The sequence below is a fragment of the Nannospalax galili genome, unplaced genomic scaffold (genome assembly GCF_000622305.1).
Source record: "Nannospalax galili isolate Female #2095 unplaced genomic scaffold, S.galili_v1.0 scaffold1685, whole genome shotgun sequence".
NCBI classification, from domain to species: Eukaryota; Metazoa; Chordata; class Mammalia; order Rodentia; family Spalacidae; genus Nannospalax; species Nannospalax galili.
In genome coordinates this window covers 135,727-157,505 of record NW_008352830.1, presented here as the reverse complement: position 1 = coordinate 157,505, position 21,779 = coordinate 135,727, and the positions used below count along the sequence as shown (strand labels likewise).

The 21,779-nt window shown below is 49.1% G+C and overlaps 1 protein-coding gene across 16 annotated transcripts in view; it reads left to right on the top strand.

Annotated features, from left to right (window-relative positions):
* Positions 1-20,691, top strand: part of Ilf3 (interleukin enhancer binding factor 3) — a 37,339-nt gene extending 16,648 nt beyond the window's left edge. For 2 of the 16 annotated variants that reach the window (XM_017802439.2, XM_017802440.2), the window contains exons 2-21: positions 3,371-3,466; positions 3,778-3,816; positions 4,152-4,396; positions 5,177-5,354; positions 8,364-8,511; positions 9,813-9,904; positions 10,296-10,391; positions 11,230-11,341; positions 11,768-11,865; positions 12,426-12,537; positions 12,624-12,734; positions 13,423-13,622; positions 13,971-14,138; positions 14,798-14,935; positions 15,046-15,222; positions 15,316-15,469; positions 15,578-15,631; positions 18,698-19,060; positions 19,670-19,798; positions 20,144-20,691. In XM_017802439.2, the coding sequence (XP_017657928.1) occupies positions 3,464-3,466; positions 3,778-3,816; positions 4,152-4,396; positions 5,177-5,354; positions 8,364-8,511; positions 9,813-9,904; positions 10,296-10,391; positions 11,230-11,341; positions 11,768-11,865; positions 12,426-12,537; positions 12,624-12,734; positions 13,423-13,622; positions 13,971-14,138; positions 14,798-14,935; positions 15,046-15,222; positions 15,316-15,469; positions 15,578-15,631; positions 18,698-19,060; positions 19,670-19,798; positions 20,144-20,280 (2,754 nt within the window). In that variant the 5' untranslated portion in view covers positions 3,371-3,463 and the 3' untranslated portion in view covers positions 20,281-20,691. Of the gene's footprint in view, positions 1-3,370; positions 3,467-3,777; positions 3,817-4,151; positions 4,397-5,176; positions 5,355-8,363; positions 8,512-9,812; positions 9,905-10,295; positions 10,392-11,229; positions 11,342-11,767; positions 11,866-12,425; positions 12,538-12,623; positions 12,735-13,422; positions 13,623-13,970; positions 14,139-14,797; positions 14,936-15,045; positions 15,223-15,315; positions 15,470-15,577; positions 15,632-16,055; positions 17,407-18,697; positions 19,061-19,669; positions 19,799-20,143 lie in introns of those variants that run through there. The other 14 variants (XM_008850019.3, XM_029554530.1, XM_017802441.2 and 11 more) reach the window with 12 other exon arrangements.
* The last annotated feature ends 1,088 nt before the right edge of the window (positions 20,692-21,779 follow it).

Sequence of the window (21,779 nt, the reverse complement as noted above, 5' to 3'; positions counted from 1 at the left end):
TTTAATGTGTGTGAGTGAATTGCTTGCATGTGTGTAAGTGCACCTGTGTGTGCACTGCCCCAGGAGGTCAGAGGACGGTGTTGTATTCCCCTGGAACTGTAGTTACAGATGGTTGTTAGCTGCCATGTGCGTGCTGGAAACTTAATCTGGGTCCTCTGCAGGAGCAGCTAGTACTCTTACTTGCTGAATTTTATTTTTATTATTATTTTTTTAATGTGTGTGAGTGAATTGCTTGCATGTGTGTAAGTGCACCTGTGTGTGCACTGCCCCAGGAGGTCAGAGGACGGTGTTGTATTCCCCTGGAACTGTAGTTACAGATGGTTGTTAGCTGCCATGTGCGTGCTGGAAACTTAATCTGGGTCCTCTGCAGGAGCAGCTAGTACTCTTAATTGCTGAACCATCTCTCCAGCCCCAAATTTCATTTATTGTGTGCGTTCATGATGTGTGGGAAGGGTGCAAGTGGGTCCTAGTGGATGAAGATCTGAGGGTAACTTGGTGGAATCTGTTCTCTCACTTTTTATGCAGGTTCTGGTATTCAAAATCAGGTCATGAGACTTAACTTTACCCACTGAGCTATGTCACTGGCTACTTGGCTGGTGGGGTTTTTTTTTTTTTTTTTTGAGAGAGAGTCTCTGTAGCCACCACACCTGGCCTGGAACTCACTATGTAACCAGACTGGCCTTAATCTCACAGGGATTAAAGATGTATGCCACCATGCTCCGAATTTGTTTTTGTTTTTTGAGACCGAGTCTTACTATATAGCTCTGGCTGTCCTGAAACTCACTATATAGAACAGGCTGGCCTCCAACTCAACAAAGATCTACCTGTGCCTGCCCCCCAGTGTGAGGAGTGAAGCATTGGATCCTGGCACAGCACTGAGCTTGGAGGGAAGGAGTATTTTTTTCCTTTTGTGTGCATTAGGTGGCCAAGTTAGGACTAGTTAGGAAGAGATTAGTGTGCTTTGTCATATCATTGACCCACTGATGAGCCCAGTTCTACCAAATACTTGTTGAATAAATAAATTTGTTTTGGGGGCCATTTAGAGATGGCTCTGTTGGTAAAGTTTCTTCAAGGAGAAACCTGACTTTATCTGAGTTCGATCCCCAGAAGCCATTTTTGTTTTTAAAGGCCAGATGTAGTGTTATATACTTGCAATTCCAGCTCTGGGGAATTGGGGACAGGCAGATCCCTAGGGCTTGCTGGCCAGCCCTCCTAGCCTAATTGTTAAACATCAGGCTGTAGAGGAACACTCCTTTAATCAGAGCACTTGGGAGGCAGAGGCAGGCAGATCTTCAAGTTCAATACCAGCCTGAGTTACAGGCTAACCTGGGCTACATAGTGATACCCTGACTCATAATGTAAACAAAAACAAAAAAGGTAGGTGGACAGTCCCTAAAGACGCATACCCAAATTTGTCCTCTGGCCTCCATGTGCAGGTGCACACACAAACACCCCTTTAAATAGCAGCTTCTTGATTTATGAGGTATCAGCGAATATTTGGCTGGGTTGGTGGCTGTGTACATGGGACTTGGGATGACAGCTATAGCTGATGACTGGGTCTGGATCTCGTTGGTTTCTCGAGACTTTGACGTGTTCTTTAGTTACTATTGGCTCTGTGTTTGTAAGAATACCTATGTCTGTTCATTAAAAATAAATTATTGGTGCTGTAGAGCTGGCTCAACAGTTAAAGAGTGCTGACTTCTTTTACAGAGGACCTGGATTTGGTTCCCAGCAAAAACATGGCTACTAACAACCATCTGTAACTCCAGTTCCAAGGGATCTGATGCCCTCTTCTGTCCTTCACAGACATCACACACTATGGGTGTGCTTTCATACAAGCAGGCAAAACATACACATAAAATAAATCAATAAATTAGTGGTGTGTGGTGGTGCACACCCATAATCCTAGCACTCTGGGAGGCTGAGGTAGGAGGGCGGTGAGTTGAAGACCAGCCTGGGGAACGTAGCACAACTCCTGTTTGAAAATAAAAAGGAAAAGGCTGGTAGTATGGCTCAGTGGCAGGGTCCTTGTGCAGCGCCTAAGACCCTGAGTTCCATCTCCAGTACTACAGAACAGAAAAAAGACCCGTTATTGAACTTCCCAAAAGAGCACAAGAATGTCCATCTCGTAGATTCAGCAGCTGTCAGCACCTTGCAGACTGTTTCATCCTTCTGCATTTGTGTCCCTAGAGTACTTCAGGACAAATGCTGGGCATTAATTTCAGCCACAAATTTATCTGAAATAGATTTGAGTAGGTAAATTAAGTCATCCCGTCAGGTTTTTTTTAACTTTCCCCTAGTTTGAGTCATTATATTTTTTAAGTTTTTTGTATTTTGTAATTTAATTTTTATTTTTTTATTTTTAGGGTTTCTGATATGTATTTTTAATTTTAAAAGCAATTTTATTTATTTTTATTATGTGTTTGAATGCTTTGCCTGCATGTAAGTGTACCACTTGTGTAAGGTATAAGATGGAGGCAGAGGAGGGTAAGGAATTCAAGATTATCCTTAGCTCTATAACATATTCGTTATGAGCCTTGCCTGCATGATATCCCACATGACAAAACCAATCTGTTGGTTGGGGAGTTGGAGAGATGACTCAGTGGTAAGAGCACTTGCTGTGCAAGCATGAAGTCCTGAGTTCGAATCCCTAGCTGGACGTGGTCTTATGTCAGACTATAAGGGAGGATCCCTGGGACGTGCCAATTGCCAGCCTAGCTCCACATTCAGTGAGATTTTGTTTTTTTTGCAAGGAGATAAAGTGGGGAATGATAGAGGATACCCAGTATCCTCTGGTGTGTATATACCACACACACATAAACACAAAATTGGCTCATTTAGGGTTGTGGGCATGGCTATTGGTTGGCTAATGGTGGCTTGTGCTCACTAAGTGTGTCTGCAAAAAGTAAAAAAGATGAAGCAAAATTTAAAAAAAAAAAGAAGAAGAAAAGCTGGACTTGGTGTCATGTGCTTGTTGTCCTGGCATTTGTTAGGTGGAGACAGGGGGATTGGGAGTTACAAGCCAGCTGGGGAAAATGAAACCCATCTTAACTCACTGCCTTCCCCCCAATTTGTATGCTGTATTGTGAGGGATGATGATAGGATAGAAAAGGAAGTAAAACCACTTGAATGTGTGGCTACATCCAGACTTGACTTACGGAAGCTGTTGTGATCATCTGAAGGGAACTTGGGGTGAGTTTTGTGCCTTGGCCTGGCCATTGCTTGGGAGAACAGATGTGCCAGGAGGACAGATATGTCCTACTGCCAGCAGACTGTTGACAAGATGACCCCACATCCTTACTAGCTGTGTCTGACCACTGAGGTTACTCTCTGGAGTATTTGAAACTAAAAGGCTTTTCTGGTCTTATAGATAGTTGAAGTATTGATAACACCAAGCAAAGCTGTCCCTGTTTGAAAAGATAAGCCAGCTTGATTCCCAGGCACTAGAGGAAAAGCAGGAAAAATGGTAAGACGGTTTTTTTCTTTGGTCACAGACTCTGTTATATATGAAAATGTTCGTAACGTTCCCCCAAAGTGTTTGATCCTGATACCATTTTGTCTTTGACACTTGAACTATTAAAAACAGTATGCGTCATGATTTGAATACAGTAGTCCCCCCTTAGCCGTGCTCTTACTTCCCGCGGTTTCAGTTACCTGCGGTCCACCGCAGTCTGAAATTCTTAAGAGGAAATTTTCAGAAAGAAACAATTGCTAAGTTTTAAGTTGCACGTCCTCCCGATGCCTGCGTCATTCACCTCACTTCATCTCATCACGTAGGCATTGTACCATCATCACTTCATCACAAGAAGAAGAAGGGTGAGTACGGATGGACGATGAGCTGCTCGAGGGAGACTCGCTGTATAGCTCTGCTCAGCCCCTCTCTGCCTGATGTACCACACACTGTGCGTACAGGCACAGCCAAGCCTCTGATGGGTTTGCTGTCCGCGGTTTAAAGCATCCACTGGGGTCTTGGAATGTGTACCCCGCGGATAAGGGGGGACTACTGTAGTGTAGAGATGCGTAAAGCTCCCCATCCTCCCGCGCTTGGAGCCCTCTTGGGCCGTGGCCAATCCCATAGTGTCTTTCTGTGAAGGATGGTACAGGTGAATCAGGGTGGGCTGCTGGCTGTGCTGCCATCATTTTTAGCGTAGTTTTCACATTTCCAGCGTCCCATGAGAATTTTTGTGAATGATGATCGCCATGTGATGGCAAAGCATTCTTCAGTGTACCCAACACAAGAGGAGCTGGAGGCTGTGCAGAACATGGTTTCCCACACTGAACGGGCCCTCAAGGCCGTATCTGATTGGATTGACGAGCAGGAGAAGGGCAGCAGTGAACCCTCTGATGCCGAAAATATGGATGCGCCCCCCGATGATGAGAGCAAAGAAGGGACTGGGTGAGTCTGAGGCTGTGTGCTGATGTACTGAGGCCAGGGTTCAGGTTTTTTTGTGGGGGGCGGTGGTTTTTTAAAGCAAGGTCTCCCTATAGCCCCCGCTGGCCTGGAACTCACAGAGATCCACCTGCCACTGTCTCCTGAGTGCTGAGACTGAAGGCATTGAGTTCACCATGTAGCCAAGGCTCTGTGTTTTTTGTGATGGGGTCTCACTTCAGACCTCAAACTTACATTGTAGCTCAGAATGACCTCAAACTCACAGACTCTACTGCTTCAACCTTTTTTTTTTTTTGAGACAGGGTCTCCCTGTAACCCCAGTTGGCCTGGAAGTCGCTGTGTAGACCAAGCTGGTCTTGAACTCACAGAGTCCATCTGCCTCTGCCTCCCAAGTGCTGGGATTAAAAGTATATGCTACCATGCCCAGCTGCTTCAACCGTCTTAAGTGCTGGGATTACATGCCTGTGTCACCATGTGGTGCTGCTAAGCGAATACCTCTTTTTCTATAGATTTATTTTTAATTTTATGTGTACAAGTGTTTTATGTGCACATATGTTGTGTACCACATACCTACATTGCCTCTGGAAGCCAGAAGAGGGTATTGGATCCTTTGGAACTGGAGTTATAAACAGTGCTGGGAACCAAACCCCAGTCCTCTGCAAGAGCAGCCAGTGCTTAACCCTGAGCTATTGCTCAAGCCCCTTACCTGTTTTTCTAAAAGTGCCAGCCTCCTTGTGTTCTGATAAGACTGATTTCCTATTGAGTTTGATGATTTTTATCTCTCAGGGAACAGAAGGCGGAACACATGACTAGGACCCTGAGGGGTGTGATGCGGGTCGGCCTGGTAGCCAAGGGTCTTCTGCTCAAGGGGGACCTGGATCTGGAGCTGGTTCTGCTCTGTAAGGAGAAGCCCACAACTGCCCTTCTGGACAAGGTGGCTGACAACCTGGCCATCCAGCTCACTGTGAGTGATGACCATGCCAGAGGGAGCCTAAGTGCTTGTGGAGGTCAGAGAGGAAGGGAGGGCTCACCTGTGCTATGTGCCAGGAAGCAGCCTCCACCCTGAACCCGCCATGTGTACACCTTCTCTGTTGGTAGCGGGCAGAACACCACAGAGCTACTGAGGGTCTGTGGGAAAACACCTGCTGTCTATGGTGGTACCCACTCTGCCAGATAGATAGTGAGCTCCATATACCAAGTTTTGACCATTATACTGGGAATGTCACATGGGTTGCATGGGATGGAGTTAGACCTGGGCATACTTAGAATTCCACTTGTCTGGCTGGGTCTGTAGCTCAGCGGCAGAGTTAAAAGAAAGGAAAAACAGCAACAGTCTGATCATGGTGGTGCATGCCTGTGATCCCAGCACTCAGGTGGCTGAGTTGGGAAGATTAACATATGTTCAGGTCCAGCCTGGGCCACAGAGGGGGAGACACTGACTCAAAAAAAATAAACTAAAACATAATTTGTTCTGTTTAAATTCTTGCATAAGTAATGGTCTTTGACATTAATTGAGCATTCACTAAGCAAGTCTTAGGTTAGTTCTTGCTCTTGCTCTCATATAGGTTCTCACTATGTGGCACTGTCTGGCCTGGAACTTTGTTGAATCCACCTGCCTCTGCCTCCCGAGTGCTGGAATTAAATGTGTGAGCCACCATGCCTAGCTCTTGTTTTTTGAGTCTTTTCCTCTCTATTTCCCTGCCCCTTCCTGTCTTTTGAGAAAGTCTCTTGTAGCCTAGTCTGGCCTTGACATCTCCTTTCTGCCTCTAGAATGCTAGGACTATAGGGGTGAGCTGCCCCAGTTCCCTGCTGAGGGCTCTTACTTGTTGCCCCAGGAAGGCCCATGGGTCTGAAGTGCAGGCAGCTGATCCCAAGGTCCCCAGCTAGGCAGCTAGAGCTAGTAGAACTTCTGTGTATTGCCACCATGTGCTGCATTTCTAGAATGGTCCCCCCCAGATATACAAGACAGGCAAATAGAGAAGGTCACTTTTTTTTTTTTTTTTCCTTTTGTCTTTTTGAGACAGGGTCTCCCTGTAGCTCCAGCTAGCCTGGAACTCACAGAGATCTGCCTGCCTCTGCCTCTCCAGTACTGGGATTAAAGGCATGCACCACCATGCCTGGTGGAGAAAGTCACTTTTTAAGCCTTGGTACTTTACAAAGAAAAACCCCTTTGTACATCAAACACTATATCACTTGAGACTGACAGTTTCGTGATAGGTGAGGATTGTGAGGTCTGAAGCTGGTGCAGTAAGGAACTGCTTCGTGCCATCATGGTTTTTTGTGGATGTAATTTCACAATTAATATTACCCTTTTCTCAAAAGCATGTCACACAAATTGGGTGTAAATGTTTCAAAGAAAGAACCCATGTACAAGCAATTTCTCAGAGATAATGGATAATGGTGGAGCTATGCCTTGGGCAGAGCATGTTTGTAGCTGCACATAGTATATTGTGGCCCTGGTTTCTACCCTGAACACACACAGAAAGGCACTTTCATGATTGACAGCAAATGGGGGCTCCTTCGTGGGAACATGTGGTCATCTGGAGACCTCATGAGTGGTGGCTTGTGATGCTTCTGAATAGTCATGCCACAGGGGCCTTCTACAGCTAGAGTTACCTGGCCCAGAAAGTTAGTTGTGCTGAGCTTGAGAAATCCGAATTTCGGATTAGTATTTACAGGGCATGGATCCTCTGTACAATGTAACTACATTATTTCCTTTAATAAAAATAGTATAAGAAACTGCAGTTTTTGCCAGTCATAAACTAGCTTATGAAGGAAGGAAGGGAAGGTTGTTCCCCATGAGCTGCTCCTACAGGGAGATGTGCCCTGTGTGCAAGGCTTGCTTCCCTGCTGTCTGGGGACTGCTGCTTCAGCATGGAACACAGGCTGGGGACCTGCTCTGCCCTGGGTATACCCCACATAGTAGCTGGGTGATGTGTCCTGTAGCCTGGAAACGTCGGTGTCCTGAGTCCATTACAAATTAGAATCCTCACTGTTGAGCTGTGTTGATGGTGCACACCTACATTTGGGAGGCTAGGAGGGGGATATCAGCAGTGGCAAGGCCCTGCCTCAAAAAATGAGAAGGAAAAGTTTGTTGTGGGTTTTTTGAGACAGGGCTCTCTGTAGCCCTCGCTGGCCTGGAACTCACTATGTAGACCAGACTGGCCTCCGTCTCACAGAGGTCTGCCTGCCTCTTCCACCTGAGTGCTGAGATTAAAAGTGAGCTGCCATACTCAGCAAAGAAATTTGTTTTACTTTTGTTTTGAAATGGGTTCTCACTTGGTAGCGCAGGCTGGCCTTGAACCAAAGATCTCCTACCTCAGCATTTTGAGTACTGGGATTATGAAAATCCCAGCAGGGAGGCTTCCTGGCTAGTTCTCTGTTGCTTTTTTTTTTTTTGAAGACAAGCTTTCAGTATTTAGCTCTGACTGGCCTTGAATTTACTCTGTAGACTAGGTTGGCCTCAAAGTTTGCAGTATCCTCCTGCCTCTGTGTTGAGGGTGAGATGCTTCCTAGTCTGACCCTGAATTTCTGGGCTGAAGTCACCCTCTGGTGTTGCCCTCCCAAGTCTGCCATGGTACTGGTTCCTTGTCCTTCCCAGCCCTCGTAAAGTCTTGTTCTGTAGTCCGTGTTAGCCTTAAAGTTGGTGCAATCATCCTGCTTCCTGTCTCAGTCTCCTAGATGCTCGTATGACAGGTCAGAGTCACTATACATGGCTCCCTTTATGTTTTAACACTTCTGGTGGAAATACCTGCCCTGTCTACATAGTAAGTGGCTTCCTCTTGGAGTGCCCAGAAAATGCCCAAGGACCTGGCCAGCCAAGGGAAGATCCTGGCAGTCAGGTAGAGGCCCTTCTGGCATGTTGCACCCTGAGAAAGGATGGCCTTTGCTCCAGGACTCAGAGGAATTTGTTAAAATTGTTTATGGTTCTGCAGAAAAGGTGTTTTGAAAGCTACCTTTTTTTCCCCTCCAGACTGTAACAGAAGACAAGTATGAAATACTCCAGTCTGTGGATGATGCTGCGATTGTGATAAAAAACACAAAAGAGCCCCCTTTGTCCTTGACCATCCACCTGACATCCCCTGTTGTCAGAGAAGAAATGGAGAAAGTATTAGCTGGAGGTAGGGAGGCCGCCATAGGCCAGCAGGACGTTGAAAACCTGGTGTCCCTCACAGCTACAATGTGCTATTCAGTTTTAGACTGCTTTGAGTAAAGGGTGTTAGTGTAGCTCTGAGTGCCTTTGTGCTCAGCTCAGATCTCCCCCTTGGCCTTGAGCTCTTGGGGTTCTGACCACACAGTGACACTAAAAGTGAGTAGCACTTGTCATGGGGGAGCACCATTTTGTTTCTCTTACTCTGGAATGTTGCTGAACCTTGTTGTTAAACTTGTTGAACCATTCTCTGGCCTTGGAAAAGTGTGTCCCAGTAATCTTCCAGTGTTGCAGTGGTTAAGAACCACCATATGGCTTGTGCATGAACGTCACCTAGGAGCTGTGAGGTCAGCTGGCCCTGCAGTACAACCAAGGGTGCCTTTGTTTGATCTCTGCCCCTGGCACCTCTGGCCCACCTGGAATCTGAGAGACCAGGAGCCTAAGCAGAGTTTTGGATGAGGTTTTAAACCATTGTACTATCTTCCAACCCAGTCTTTGCACCTCAGGTGTGGAGTGCTGAGTTAATATTGCATCTACAGTTTGTTGGTCTTCCCAGGGCATTCCTGGGACTGGTCTCAAGCCTTATCCAAATCTCTGATAGCTGGCAGAGCCAGCTGGCACCCTGGTTGTGCTGCAGCAGAGGCTGATATTGATTTCCCTTTGGCACGTGTATCCGATGCCAATGATCAAAACCCTCTCAGCTTATCTACTCAGGGACGCTGGACCTTTGACCAACAGGAATCTCTCTGTCAAGGGCTGGGGCTAGGGCAGTCCCGCCTGGTGGGCGTAGGTAATCCCACTGCCGCAGGTTAAGGCCTGTTTGTGGGAAGCAGAAAGGGAGTTCATTTCCTCTCCCTCCTCCTCTGTTTTTGTTGTTGCTATTGTTTTTCCTGTTAAATTCCAGCCTAGCTAATTGATGTGGAGGAAGCAAGGGAAGCATCTATTAGAAGATAGGGTCAGCCTATCTTTCCCCCTTCCCCATGGATTATTCCTTTTAGAATAATTTGCAACTTTTGATTTTGTTTTGTTTTGTTTGTGTTTGGTTTTTGTTTTTGTTTTTGTTTTTTCTTTTGGAGAGGGCCTCCCAATTTTTCTGACTTCCTGTCAGTAGAGCTGACGGCACTCTAGCCTCTCCTTCCCTGGTCTAGGGCGGAGACAAATTAAGATTGTGGGAGACTCAGCTGCCCTTTAGGAAGCTGCCACATCCCCTTTCCACCTGACAGAACCCCTTGGTCAAACTGTGCCTTGTCTTCTTATTCCATCCATGAATAGAAACGCTATCAGTCAACGACCCCCCGGACGTTCTGGACAGGCAGAAATGCCTTGCTGCCTTGGCGTCCCTCCGACACGCCAAGTGGTTCCAGGTTTGCATTTTGTTCTTCTCTTTGTCTTTCGGTAGAGAATGCCTAAGTTGTACCATGGCTAACTTTGACCATAAAGTGTCATAACATTGACTGTAGCCTTGCCGGTCTTGTTAGCACCTGCGGCGTGCAGCTGCTAAAAGAGCGCACCTAAACCAATTTGACTTGACTACTCCCAAGGAGGCTTGTGCCAGAGCAGTGGGCTGCTGCTGCTGCTTTGCATTAAGTGTAACAGGTTCCACACATGTGGGCATTGCCCTGGCCACGCTCTTGGTGGCTGCGTCCCTGACCGTTTACTCTTGGCAAAGCAGCACCATGAGATTCATGTTGTTCATGTTTGCCTGCTCTCTACGGAGGTGCCTTTGTGTGAAGAGCCTGTGCTTTCTTCCTCTAGGCCAGAGCCAATGGGCTGAAGTCATGCGTCATTGTCATCCGTGTCCTAAGGGACTTGTGTACCCGCGTGCCCACCTGGGGTCCCCTCAGAGGATGGGTGAGGCACCTTGTTGCTATGGGGGGATAGTGTGTGCACAGGTGGGCCCTTTCATTGTGGCTCTTGGGTGATATGCTGTTGTGATGCATCAGACCCTGGGTGGTAGTAGGAGCAAGACTAGGCTCATATGAGGGGGATAGTTGGCTGGGTAGTACTCTGAGACTCATTCCATAAAAGTGGATGTGCTGGTGTTCTTGATCAACCTGTGGATCAGGGCCTGTGGCCAGTTCTAACAATGAAGAATGTTTGGATATTTTTAAGTACTTTTTTTTTTTTTTTTGAAACAGGGTCTCCCTGTACCCCGTCCTAGAACTCACCATGTAGTCCAGGCTGGTCTTGAACTCAGAGAGATCCGCCTGCCTCTGCCTCCCAAGTGCTGGGACTACAGGTGTGCGCCATGACACCCAGCTAAGTAGTTACATTTTAAGCATTATTACCCACTTAGATCCTTAAGTGTTGCCTCTTGGCTCATGTGGCCTAAAAATTTTCATGTTTGGGGACAGAAAAAGTTACTCTTGCTCAGTCTGTGTGCCTTTAATCCCAACATTCGGGAGACAAAAGCAGGCGGATCTTTGAGATCGAGGCCAACCTGATCTACATAGCGAGTTCCAGATTAGCTGGGGCTACAAGAAAACCTTGTCTCAAAAAAATCCCCCAAAAGTCAACAACAAAAAAATAAAGTTGTCTAGTCTAACCCCTGCCTCGGTGTCTTGTGTTGGATTTTCATGTAACTGGCTGGCTTTGAATCTCTGGGAACCCACCCCATTTTATAAAGTGATAGGATGTCTTGGGGTGTCCCCTGCAGCTGGTAGAGCTCACTGTCACTTTTTCCTTTCAGCCCCTGGAGCTGCTGTGTGAGAAATCCATTGGCACGGCCAACAGGCCGATGGGTGCTGGCGAGGCCCTGCGGAGAGTGCTGGAGTGCCTGGCGTCCGGCATCGTGATGCCAGGTTGGGGCCTTGTGCTTTGCAAGTGACAGGGAAAGGACAGGGATGAAGGCCCTGTAGCCATCACCTCACTGGTCCACTGACTGGGTTAGGGCAACAGCAGTTCCATGTCCCCGCTAAGGCGAAGCATGTGACTACCCTCTTGCACCATCATATCCAGCCCTGCACCGGATCCGCAGCCAGGAATTGGAAGGCGGACCCGGGGGCGGTGGTGACCCACTCCTTGTGGCTTTGTTGCTCTGAGACACATGTGGTTTATTTCAAATGTCAAGGGCTGGATGCCGAGTGGGTCACCCAGCTCGGTGTGTTTTTCAGAGCTGGGTGTGGATGGGGCGTGGGGGGTAACACACCTGGTTCCCTCAGCCAGCACAACTCTTCAGAGATGCCAAGAGATAATCTCTGCATATCTTCCTTGTTTCCTGCCTTCAGATGGTTCTGGCATTTATGACCCTTGTGAAAAAGAAGCCACTGATGCTATTGGGCATCTAGACAGACAGCAACGGGAAGATATCACACAGAGTGCGCAGGTATAGTCGTCTCCATTGCCAATGTGAGCCCTTACCCAGTCTGCACTCACTGGCTCCCAGTTCCATTACTGGACATTCTCAGGGCAGCCCCTGGATCGGATCATAGGTTCAGGTCGGGGACCAGGGTAGAGGCATGGTGTCTGATACAGGGCGCCCCAATCTGGGCTTCTTTCCCCAGGCGCCATACGTGGTGGTTACCCTTCAGTCTGCCTGCGTGCCATGTTAACGCACCAAGGGCAGTGGGCAATGGCTTTGCTCTGAGTACTGCTCTGGGACTCTGCCCTGGCAGGCCTACCACCTGGCTCCTTGTGGCAACCAGTCCCCAGGTTGGCGTCTCCTGTATTCCTCTCAAGGGGGGTGGTCACAGGCTGGCCCTCCCCCACAGCAAGGCTGGGACCGAGCTGTCAGGCCCTACCCTGGCTGTCAGGGGACCCCTTGTTGACATAGTGGAGAGCATTAGCAGCCCCTAACTCCTCTCGTCTCAGAAGGCATTAGTGAGTGTACATACCGTAGCTTCGGCTCAGGGTAGTTGAGTCAAGACGCCTCTTCCCCTTCTCCAGCATGCCCTGCGACTCGCTGCATTTGGCCAGCTCCATAAAGTCCTGGGGATGGACCCCCTGCCTTCCAAGATGCCCAAGAAACCAAAGAATGAGAACCCAGTGGACTATATTGGTAAGGGCTTGTGGGATGCCTGGGGTCTGGGCTCCTTCCAGAGAGGCTGCCTGCATCTCAGCTCCTTCCACCCGGTCTCCTTTCAGTTCAAATTCCTCCTAGCACCACCTATGCCATCACACCCATGAAACGCCCCATGGAGGAGGATGGGGAAGAGAAGTCCCCCAGTAAAAAGAAGAAGAAGATCCAAAAGAAAGGTATGCATCTGCCCTGGCTGGTCCTGTCACAACCTGAAAGTGAGTGCTAGGGTGTCTATCCTTGCTTTATTCTATTTATCTCTTGTGTGTATGTGTGATTTGAGTGTAGGTGTGCGCATGCTGCTCTGGTTAGGTAGAAGTGGACATCCTTGGGTAACTGTCCTCACCTTCTACTTGTTTCAGAGTCTCTTTGTTTTTCACTGCTATGTGCGCCAGCCTTGCTGGCCTCTAAGCTTCTGGAGATTCTTTCTCCACTTCCCATCTTGCCATAGCAGTGCTGAGGTCACAGATGTGTTCAGATGTGTGCTGTTGCATCCAGCTTCATGTGGGTTCTGAACATCCAAATTCTTAGGTCCTCACACTGCATAACACTTGTTTTACCAGCCCTTGATGTTTCTGTCTGAGGATGGTGGCTCACACCTGTACTCCCAGCACCTGTGAGGCTGAGGCAGGAGAATTACTTTCACTTCAGGTCTAGACCGATAGAGTAAGGATCTTTCCTATGCCCACACTGTCTAGAAATACCTAATAACTGTGCATGAGTGCAGAGAGATGGCATGCTGGTAAACTGTGCCCATTGGTGGCTGCAGGCCAGGCCTTTCACAAGGTCCTGCAGCAATCTCCAGGCTTCAGCTCTTCTGTGAGGCCTGTGCGAATCTCACCCAACACTGCCCTCTTTCCTTCTCAGAAGAGAAGGCGGAGCCTCCCCAGGCAATGAATGCTCTGATGAGGCTGAACCAGCTGAAGCCAGGCCTGCAGTATAAGTTGGTCTCACAGACAGGCCCTGTCCACGCTCCTATCTTCACTATGTCTGTGGAGGTGGATGGTAGTTCCTTTGAGGCCTCTGGACCATCCAAAAAGACCGCCAAACTACACGTGGCCGTAAAGGTAAGTGTGTCTGCTGGGTGTTCCCTTCCAGTCAGAAAAAGCATTTTCTGACTTTGGAACAGCTTGCAGGCCAGCAATATGCATTTTTGAAAGGATATATAAAAACATAGAAATAGGTATTTGAACATTTGCCAAGTCACATGTAGCAAAGACACTTTTAGGGGGTCCTCAAACATGGCTGGGCATCAGGGCATCCTGGGGAACTTATATGGGGGTGAAAAAACCGCAAAACAGTAAATTCTTGCAAGAAGCTAGGATTGTCCCAAGGTGGAGTATAGGGGAGGACCTGGGTGGATGGCTCTCCACAGATCCTCCCTCACCTGGACCCTGGGTCTGTTTGCTTTACAGGTGTTACAGGACATGGGCTTGCCAACAGGCGCTGAAGGCAGAGACTCAAGCAAAGGGGAGGACTCAGCTGAGGAGTCTGATTTGAGGCCCACAGTAGTAGCTCCACCCCCTGTGGTAGAAGCTGTTTCAACCCCTAGTTCCACCTTCACTTCAGACACCACTGCTGAGGTGAGCCCATGGTGGATGCTAGGAACAAGTACATGCGTGGTGGTCACAGGGTGGAGCAGGCAGCTACTAGTCCATCCTTAATCTCCCACTCCAGAACAGGCCATGTGCATCCGTTCTGTGGCCCAGCACAGAATACAGTCACAGTTATTTCAAACATTCTAAGATTTGTTTACAAAATTTTTCCTGTTACATGGTTGTAATGTGTGAACATTTTTTAAGCCTTTTGGCAACTTCCATTTTTTTTTTACATTTACTAATTTATTTAATGTGTATGTGTACCACAGTTAATGTGTGGAAGTCAGAAGTTGGTTTTCTCTTTCCACCATGTTGGTTCTGGCGTGGCAAGAACCTTTAATCACTAATCTATCTTGCTGGCTTCATTTGTGTGAACCTTGGATTCGATAACATTTTGAAGTGTCAAAAGGTTGGCCACCCCTGCCAGACTTTTTTAACCAGTTGCCTGCCCTGGGAGCTGGGGGTTGGCACTACAGTGGTGTGGATTAAGTTGGTCACATCTCTGAGAGGTTCCCATTTATGGAGCAGATACATAGGCAGGTCCAGATTCCACAGAGCCTTGAGAGGAAGGTCCTTTGACCAGTGCTGCCTGCACAGAATGCCCAAAGCTCAGTTGGTTGGTTTTCTTTTGTGTTTTGCCTGAGGACGTCCAACAGCAGGGCCCAATCTTGACTAAGCATGGCAAGAACCCAGTTATGGAGCTCAACGAGAAGAGGCGTGGCCTCAAATATGAGCTCATTTCTGAGACCGGTGGCAGCCACGACAAGAGATTTGTCATGGAGGTGAGTGAGCAGGTTCTTTCGGGGTTACCCTGGCCTCCACAGCAAGGCTCTGAGCAGTGCTTTCACCTGGAGGAGGCATGGGTCAGCCTCACCCCTGTGTATTGTTGCAGGTTGAGGTGGATGGACAGAAGTTTCAAGGTGCTGGTTCAAACAAAAAGGTGGCGAAGGCTTATGCTGCCCTTGCTGCGTTGGAAAAACTTTTCCCAGATGCCCCCCTCACCCTTGAAGCCAACAAGAAGAAAAGAACTCCAGTACCTGTCAGAGGTGGACCCAAATTTGCTGCCAAAGTAAGTGTTCACCCATGACCCCTGGGGCCTGTATGGGAATTCTGCTGATCTGAGGGTGGGCTGAGCCTTACTCCTCTGTGCCCTCTTGTTCAGCCACACAACCCTGGCTTTGGTATGGGAGGCCCCATGCACAATGAAGTGCCTCCACCCCCTAATCTCCGTGGCCGGGGTCGAGGGGGCAACATCCGTGGCCGAGGGCGAGGGCGAGGATTTGGTGGTGCCAACCATGGAGGCTACATGAATGCAGGTGAGAGTCTACTCCTTCCTGTCCCCTGCTTGTGTGCTCCAGGATGTGTATGTCTTTCCTGGGAATGGCAGGCATACGTCCACCTCTGACCTGTCTGCTCTTTTGCAGGTACTGGGTATGGCAGCTATGGGTACGGCAGCAACTCTGCAACAGCGGGCTACAGTAAGTGTATGCTTCTCTCTGTCTCTCTTGGGAAGGCAGCAGCATAGTCTAGGCCTGAGTTAGTGTAGAGCGCTGGCCGAAGCCTCCCTGAGGCTCAGGGGCCACTGCCACACCTTTTTGTGGTGATTAGGTCCGTGTCCCTTCAGCCCCTGTCCCTATAGTTAGTCCTTGGTGTTTGAAGTACTAAATGCCATTCCAGTACTTCGAGCTTCTTAGAAGCCGGCATTTTACATTTCTCTGCTGTAAGCACCGGTCTCTGTGAATGCGCCTCTCCTGCCCACGCACCCTCTGTCTTGAGAAGGAGCCTTCATTGGGGGGTCACATGAGCAGAGAAATCTAAAAACCTGAGTTTCAATTGTGGCGCTCTGCCCTTTTTCAGAAGAATTCTAATTTCTTGTCTCTGCTCTGTCTCCTCCTTTTGTAGGTGACTTTTTCACAGACTGCTACGGCTATCATGATTTTGGGTCTTCCTAGAGCGTCTAAAAGTATTGCACACAAAATCAACTTTTTACTCCAATTTCCTCCAACTCCAAAACCCAAAGTGTCCGTGCTGTGTCCCTGTGCTTCACTGGGGTTCTCAACCGTGGCTTTCCACCGCAGCTTGTCTGAAACTCTTAGCCTGCAGACTTTAAGACAATGGCAGTTTTTATCCTGAATTTGCCTTTGAACTTGGTCATTTCGAAGTTCTTACACTAAGTGGAAAAACCCTTTTCTCAGAGAATGTATTTTTTTGTGCAGTCTTGCACAGAATTCTAGAGCCAGCGTTGTTCAGCATCAAGGCAAAAGCCCACCTTTGCTTTTTATGGAAAGCGTTACTTTATTTAAAGAGACAGATAATGATGCATTTGAATCTACCTTTGTCTTAATTTACAGCAGGTTTTGTATGAATTTTTAACCTTTCCACAAATTCCCACATCTGGTTGATGCCTTTGACAGTAATGAAAACTTTTCAGCACACCTGAATCCAGAGCAAGCAACATTTTTCTTTGTTTTTAACAAGTGTGTAAACTGCAGGACGGCGGGGAACTGTGCATCACGCTAAGCCAACTCCTGCACCCTGTAACTAATGCTCTGGTGGGTCCCTGTTGGGTGCAGTGAATCTGTGACTGGTTTAGCTAGAGTGAACTCTCAAAGGTATCAAAACTGCGCTTCCATTACATGCGAGAAACAAGACAGGCTTGAAGGGGGGCAGAAAAAGTGTGAAATTTTGCAAGTCCTGATGACAGCTGCAGATGTGTGGACTTTGGGGTTGGTTTTTGGTTTTTACTGTGGGGCTTTAATACTGAGTAGGAAGAGCCAGCACATTCCAGATTGTTTTTCCAGCAAAGAGCTGCCTTTGGTCTTGCTGAGACCTGCACTGCCAGGCAGGCTACCACAGACTCCTGGAAGCTTCTTCCTCTATATAAAGGTGTAAGGCCCTCAGGGCTGTTCCTGGAGACCCCTCCTGTCCAGTGAGGAGCCCCCCCGGGTCCTGTGGCTCTGGCCTCTGCCTGGTCTTCGTTGTAGACCTCCCTGTTTTGGCTTGCAATATTTGGCGCTTATTCGGGCAAAAACTGGTCAAATGGTTACTGCGTGATTTGTTCCCAAGGTTTGAAACATTCAGTGAAACTTTTTAAGACTTTGCATGTGGTTTTTTTTTTCTTTGTTTGTTTGTTTGTTTTTTAAGAACCTGTTTGCGAATAATGTCTTTTTATACCAGGAAATAGTTCTCCTGAGTGATATTGAAAACCTCCCCTTTATTCGTTTTTTAAAATGAATACATGTTAAAGTAATGAGCCCTCGGTACTGGCGTCTTCATTCATTCCCGGCTTCAGGCGGGCAACACAGTTGCTCAGTGCAGGACCCCTGGGGAAGCCAGGGGAGGGATGGGGTGGGTGGTGCTGTTCATGGGATTCTAAAGCAAGCACTGGGCCTCCCCAGTCTCCTCACTGAGCCGCCACATCTTTGCTTTCTTGCATTGTGGGATATATCCTGTCCTTCTCTGCAGTGTTGTGGCTTTTGGGGGAGGGGAAAGGAGACCTGCCTGAAGAACACAGGCTTATACACTGGTTGATAGTGCATCTCCCCGGGCTTGTGCTGGTAGCCAGTACAGCATGGGGGATGTAGCTCGAGTAGTGGGGAGGTTTAGGGGGACATCCATGGGGTGGGTAGGGGGCCTCTGTTCTCAACCTGAGAAGGAAGGACAATCTGTATTGGGAATCCCTCCCTACCCCTATCTCCCTCCTACCTATTCTGGGGCTCGCTGTGGGCTAAGGATCGGCTGCTTCAGAAGTCCAGGGACTCCATGGCCCTGTTGAGGAACAGGGAATGTTGGCTGCAGCTGCCCAGTAGCCTGGATGCCAGCCTCATGAGTCCCATGAGTTTGGAGCCAGTGCTCCTTGTGAAGTGGGCCCAAAGTGGTTTCTTAGCCCAGCCCCACTTCTTGTTCCACCAGAGTCACTAGCAGGGTTGTGCCTTGACAAGCCCAGTGACCAGAAGTTGGAAGGCCTGAGAATGTAGCAACCACAATGCCAGCCTGTCACTCCTGCCAGCTAGGGATGCACTGTGCTCCCTCAGGACAGGCAGGCAGGCACCCACCTCATTTGTCTGAGGCTCAAGTCAATTCTTTGAAGAAAGATAGTTTTAGGGGTCTCGTTGCATGGTGTCTCCTTGGGTCCCTAAGGCTTGTGGCTGCTCAGCTTGTTCCTAGCACAGAGGGGAGAGGAGGGTGGGGAGGGCCGCTGCTTCCCGGGGCTTTGCTTTTTTCGTCACCGTTGGGGACATCTGGGTAGCCGTCAGCTAGTCCTGAATGTCGTCATGCTCGAAGCCCATCCCATTGTAATGTTGACATCTGCTGCAAAGCCGCTGCCGTGTTGCTGCTTGTCATCAGCTGAGGGTGAGTGGAGCTGGAGGCTGGACCAGCCAGAGCCAGGCTGCGCTGCAGCAGCAGAGCCACGTTCTGTCCTGTTCCTCACACAGAGCAGCAGGCTGCAGGCCAGCCTTCAGGGCCCACGGCCTCTACTCTCCTTCCCCTCCCGGCCCCTTGCTCTCCTGATCCTCCACCTGACCCACTGCCTCCCTGTTTAGGTCAGTTCTACAGCAATGGAGGGCATTCTGGGAATGCTGGTGGTGGCGGCGGCGGGGGCGGCGGGGGCTCATCCAGCTACAGCTCCTACTATCAAGGAGACAGCTACAACTCACCAGTGCCCCCGAAACACGCTGGGAAGAAGCCGCCTCATGGGGGCCAGCAGAAACCCTCCTACAGCTCGGGCTACCAGTCCCACCAGGGCCAGCAGCAGTCTTACAACCAGAGCCAGTACAGCAGCTACGGCCCGCCACAGGGCAAGCAGAAAGCCTACAGCCATGGCCAGGGCAGCTACTCCTCCTACTCCAACTCCTACAACTCCCCTGGGGGCGGGGGCTCCGAATACAGCTACGACAGCAAATTCAGTGAGTTGGCTTCCAGCCCCTCTGCCTGATTGGGGACAGCCAGCCTTGCACCCCTGGGAGGGGCAGAAGCCCAGGATCAGCCCAGGGACCATGAGGAGCCCAGACTTGGCCATGGGCGGTTATTAGCAGGACCCTGGCAACACCACCTTGCGTCTCTGCCAGTCCCTTCCCAGGCATTCCATGTAAAGCTAGGGCCTCAGTTGCACTGGTGGCCCAGCTGGGCAGGGTAGGTGTAGGCTTGTCCTCATGACAGAAGAGCAGTCACCAGTAAGACTGAGCAGTAAGCAGAAGCTGTGCATGTGTAGGCCAGGAGAAGACAATGTGTGCCAGGTGGAAGCAAACCCGGGGAGCAGAGTCCACCATAGTCCCTGGCCAGTGTGAATCCCCTGACTTGTGGCAGATAGGCTTGGGTGGGAGAGGCAGGTGGGAAGGAAGGCTTCAGAGTAGCTTAGCAGACTGATTCTTCAGGGCCGTCCTTGGACCCTGGCACTTATTATTGGGTTGACATTTGCCAGAGTTAAGCCCACAGAGGGGTATGCAAAGACTTCCCCCATTTGCCCCAACCATGCCTGGCCCAGGCCCTAACCACACTTGACTTCTCTCTCCCAGACTACAGTGGTAGTGGAGGCCGAAGCAGCGGGAACAGCTATGGCTCAGGCGGGTCATCCTACAACACAGGCTCACATGGGGGCTACGGCGGAGGTTCTGGGGGAAGCTCTTCATACCAAGGCAAACAAGGTGGGCCTGGGTAACAGGTGGCCCAACAGGGGGTGGGAACTGGCAGGAGAGGGACATTGAATGGAACTATACTAGTAGCTGCTGGTGGCCTCTGAGGGAGTCTTTTGAGACCTGGACTCTTTCCCACACCTGTTGATTTTTCTGTGGGGGTCCTCAGTGACCCTAGAAGCCAGTTACAGCTGTCCCACCTCTCAGGCTATTGATGACACACAGACCCAGTGATGAGTGAAAGGCCTGTAGGACAAAAGTAGAGCAGGTGGGACTGCCCAGGTGGGCAAGTGGCTCAGGTGCAGCTGGTGCCCAGGGCTCTTGTCCTTTATCTCTAACCTCCCTTTTCTCTTGCAGGAGCCTATTCATCACAGTCAAACTACAACTCCCCAGGATCCAGCCAGAACTACAGTGGCCCCGCCAGCTCCTACCAGTCCTCACAGGGTGGCTATGGCCGGAACACAGACCATAGCATGAGCTACCAGTACAGATAAAGGCCCTGGGCTGCTGACACGTACCTTCTGCACTTACAGCCCTTTGGGAGATTCAGTTCTACTCATCACCAGTTAACATGTCCACTGGCGCGGCAGGCGCTCCCACCCGTCCACGTTGCTGTGTTGTGAGGTGCAGTGGTCCCCTGGAGACCCATGTTGTGACTCGTGTTTAGCTGTGTTTGGGACTTTATGTCTTCAATGGTTTGTTAGTTGTCATTACACCCTTGTCTGAGTAGCCTTCCGAGTTGTTGCCGTTTGGTATCCCTCTGTCTATTTATACCTGCTGTTGGTGTGGCATTGGCTGGTCTTTAATAGTCATGGAGGGATATGGCATCTGTTAATGCTTTTGTGAAGTGAGTTCAATGAGCTTTCTGTATTTTAATGCTTTAGTGTTTGTTTTATAAGTGAAGATTTTATTTTAAAAAACAGTGGGAAAGATTCCGAGTTGTTGCCGTTTGGTATCCCTCTGTCTATTTATACCTGCTGTTGGTGTGGCATTGGCTGGTCTTTAATAGTCATGGAGGGATATGGCATCTGTTAATGCTTTTGTGAAGTGAGTTCAATGAGCTTTCTGTATTTTAATGCTTTAGTGTTTGTTTTATAAGTGAAGATTTTATTTTAAAAAACAGTGGGAAAGAGTGGGGTTTTTGTTGTTGTTTTTTTTTTTTTTGTCTTTTTGAGACAGGATCTCCCTGTAGCCCCAGCTGTCCTGGAACCCACTATGTAGACTAGGCTGGCCTTGAACTCACAGTGATCCGCCTCCCTCTGCCTCCCGAATGCTGGGATTAAAGACGTGCGCCATCACACCCGGCTCAAATCTTTTTTTATGTCTGGATCATTCAGGCAGTACACCTAAGTTCAGCTGAATGTAGACAAATAAAGAAAAAGAAAATGGCGCCGACTCAGGCCTGGGTGTGTGACCCTCCAGCTGAGCAGCAGGCTTCCTGTTCCTGGCTATGGGAAGCAGGGTGGGAAGACAGGATGGGCCTTGACCATCACTGAGGGTCCAGCCCCAAGTCATCAGACATTTCTCTGCAGAGCTCGGCAAGACTTCTCAACCTGCTGCCCTGGGATGTCATCCCCAGTAGCCCATGCTTCTCTCCACCAGAAAACAGGAGGTCTGCTTTGTGTGCTGCTCTCTAACGTTGACCTTTTTTTCTTTTGTGATGGTTTTTTTGTGTAGGGTCTCACAGAGACCCAGTGTACCCAAGTTGGTTTTGAACTTGCAGCACTCCTCCAGCCTCCTGAGTGCTGGGATTACAGTCATGAGCCACCACACTCAGATTGTGGTGGTGGTTTGAAGTGCAGTTTCACCTCATGGTAGAACAATATTCCTGTAGGGTTTATTCCAGGTGGTATATGGAACCCAATTGGAAAATGGCAAGAGCAGGCTGGGTCATGTTGCCCAATTGCAGACCAGCTGTGTAGGGTATCTGGAGCCTCCTGACATGCAGCAGCTGCAGTTCTGCTTGGTGGTGCCTAGAGGTGGAGAGCTGGGC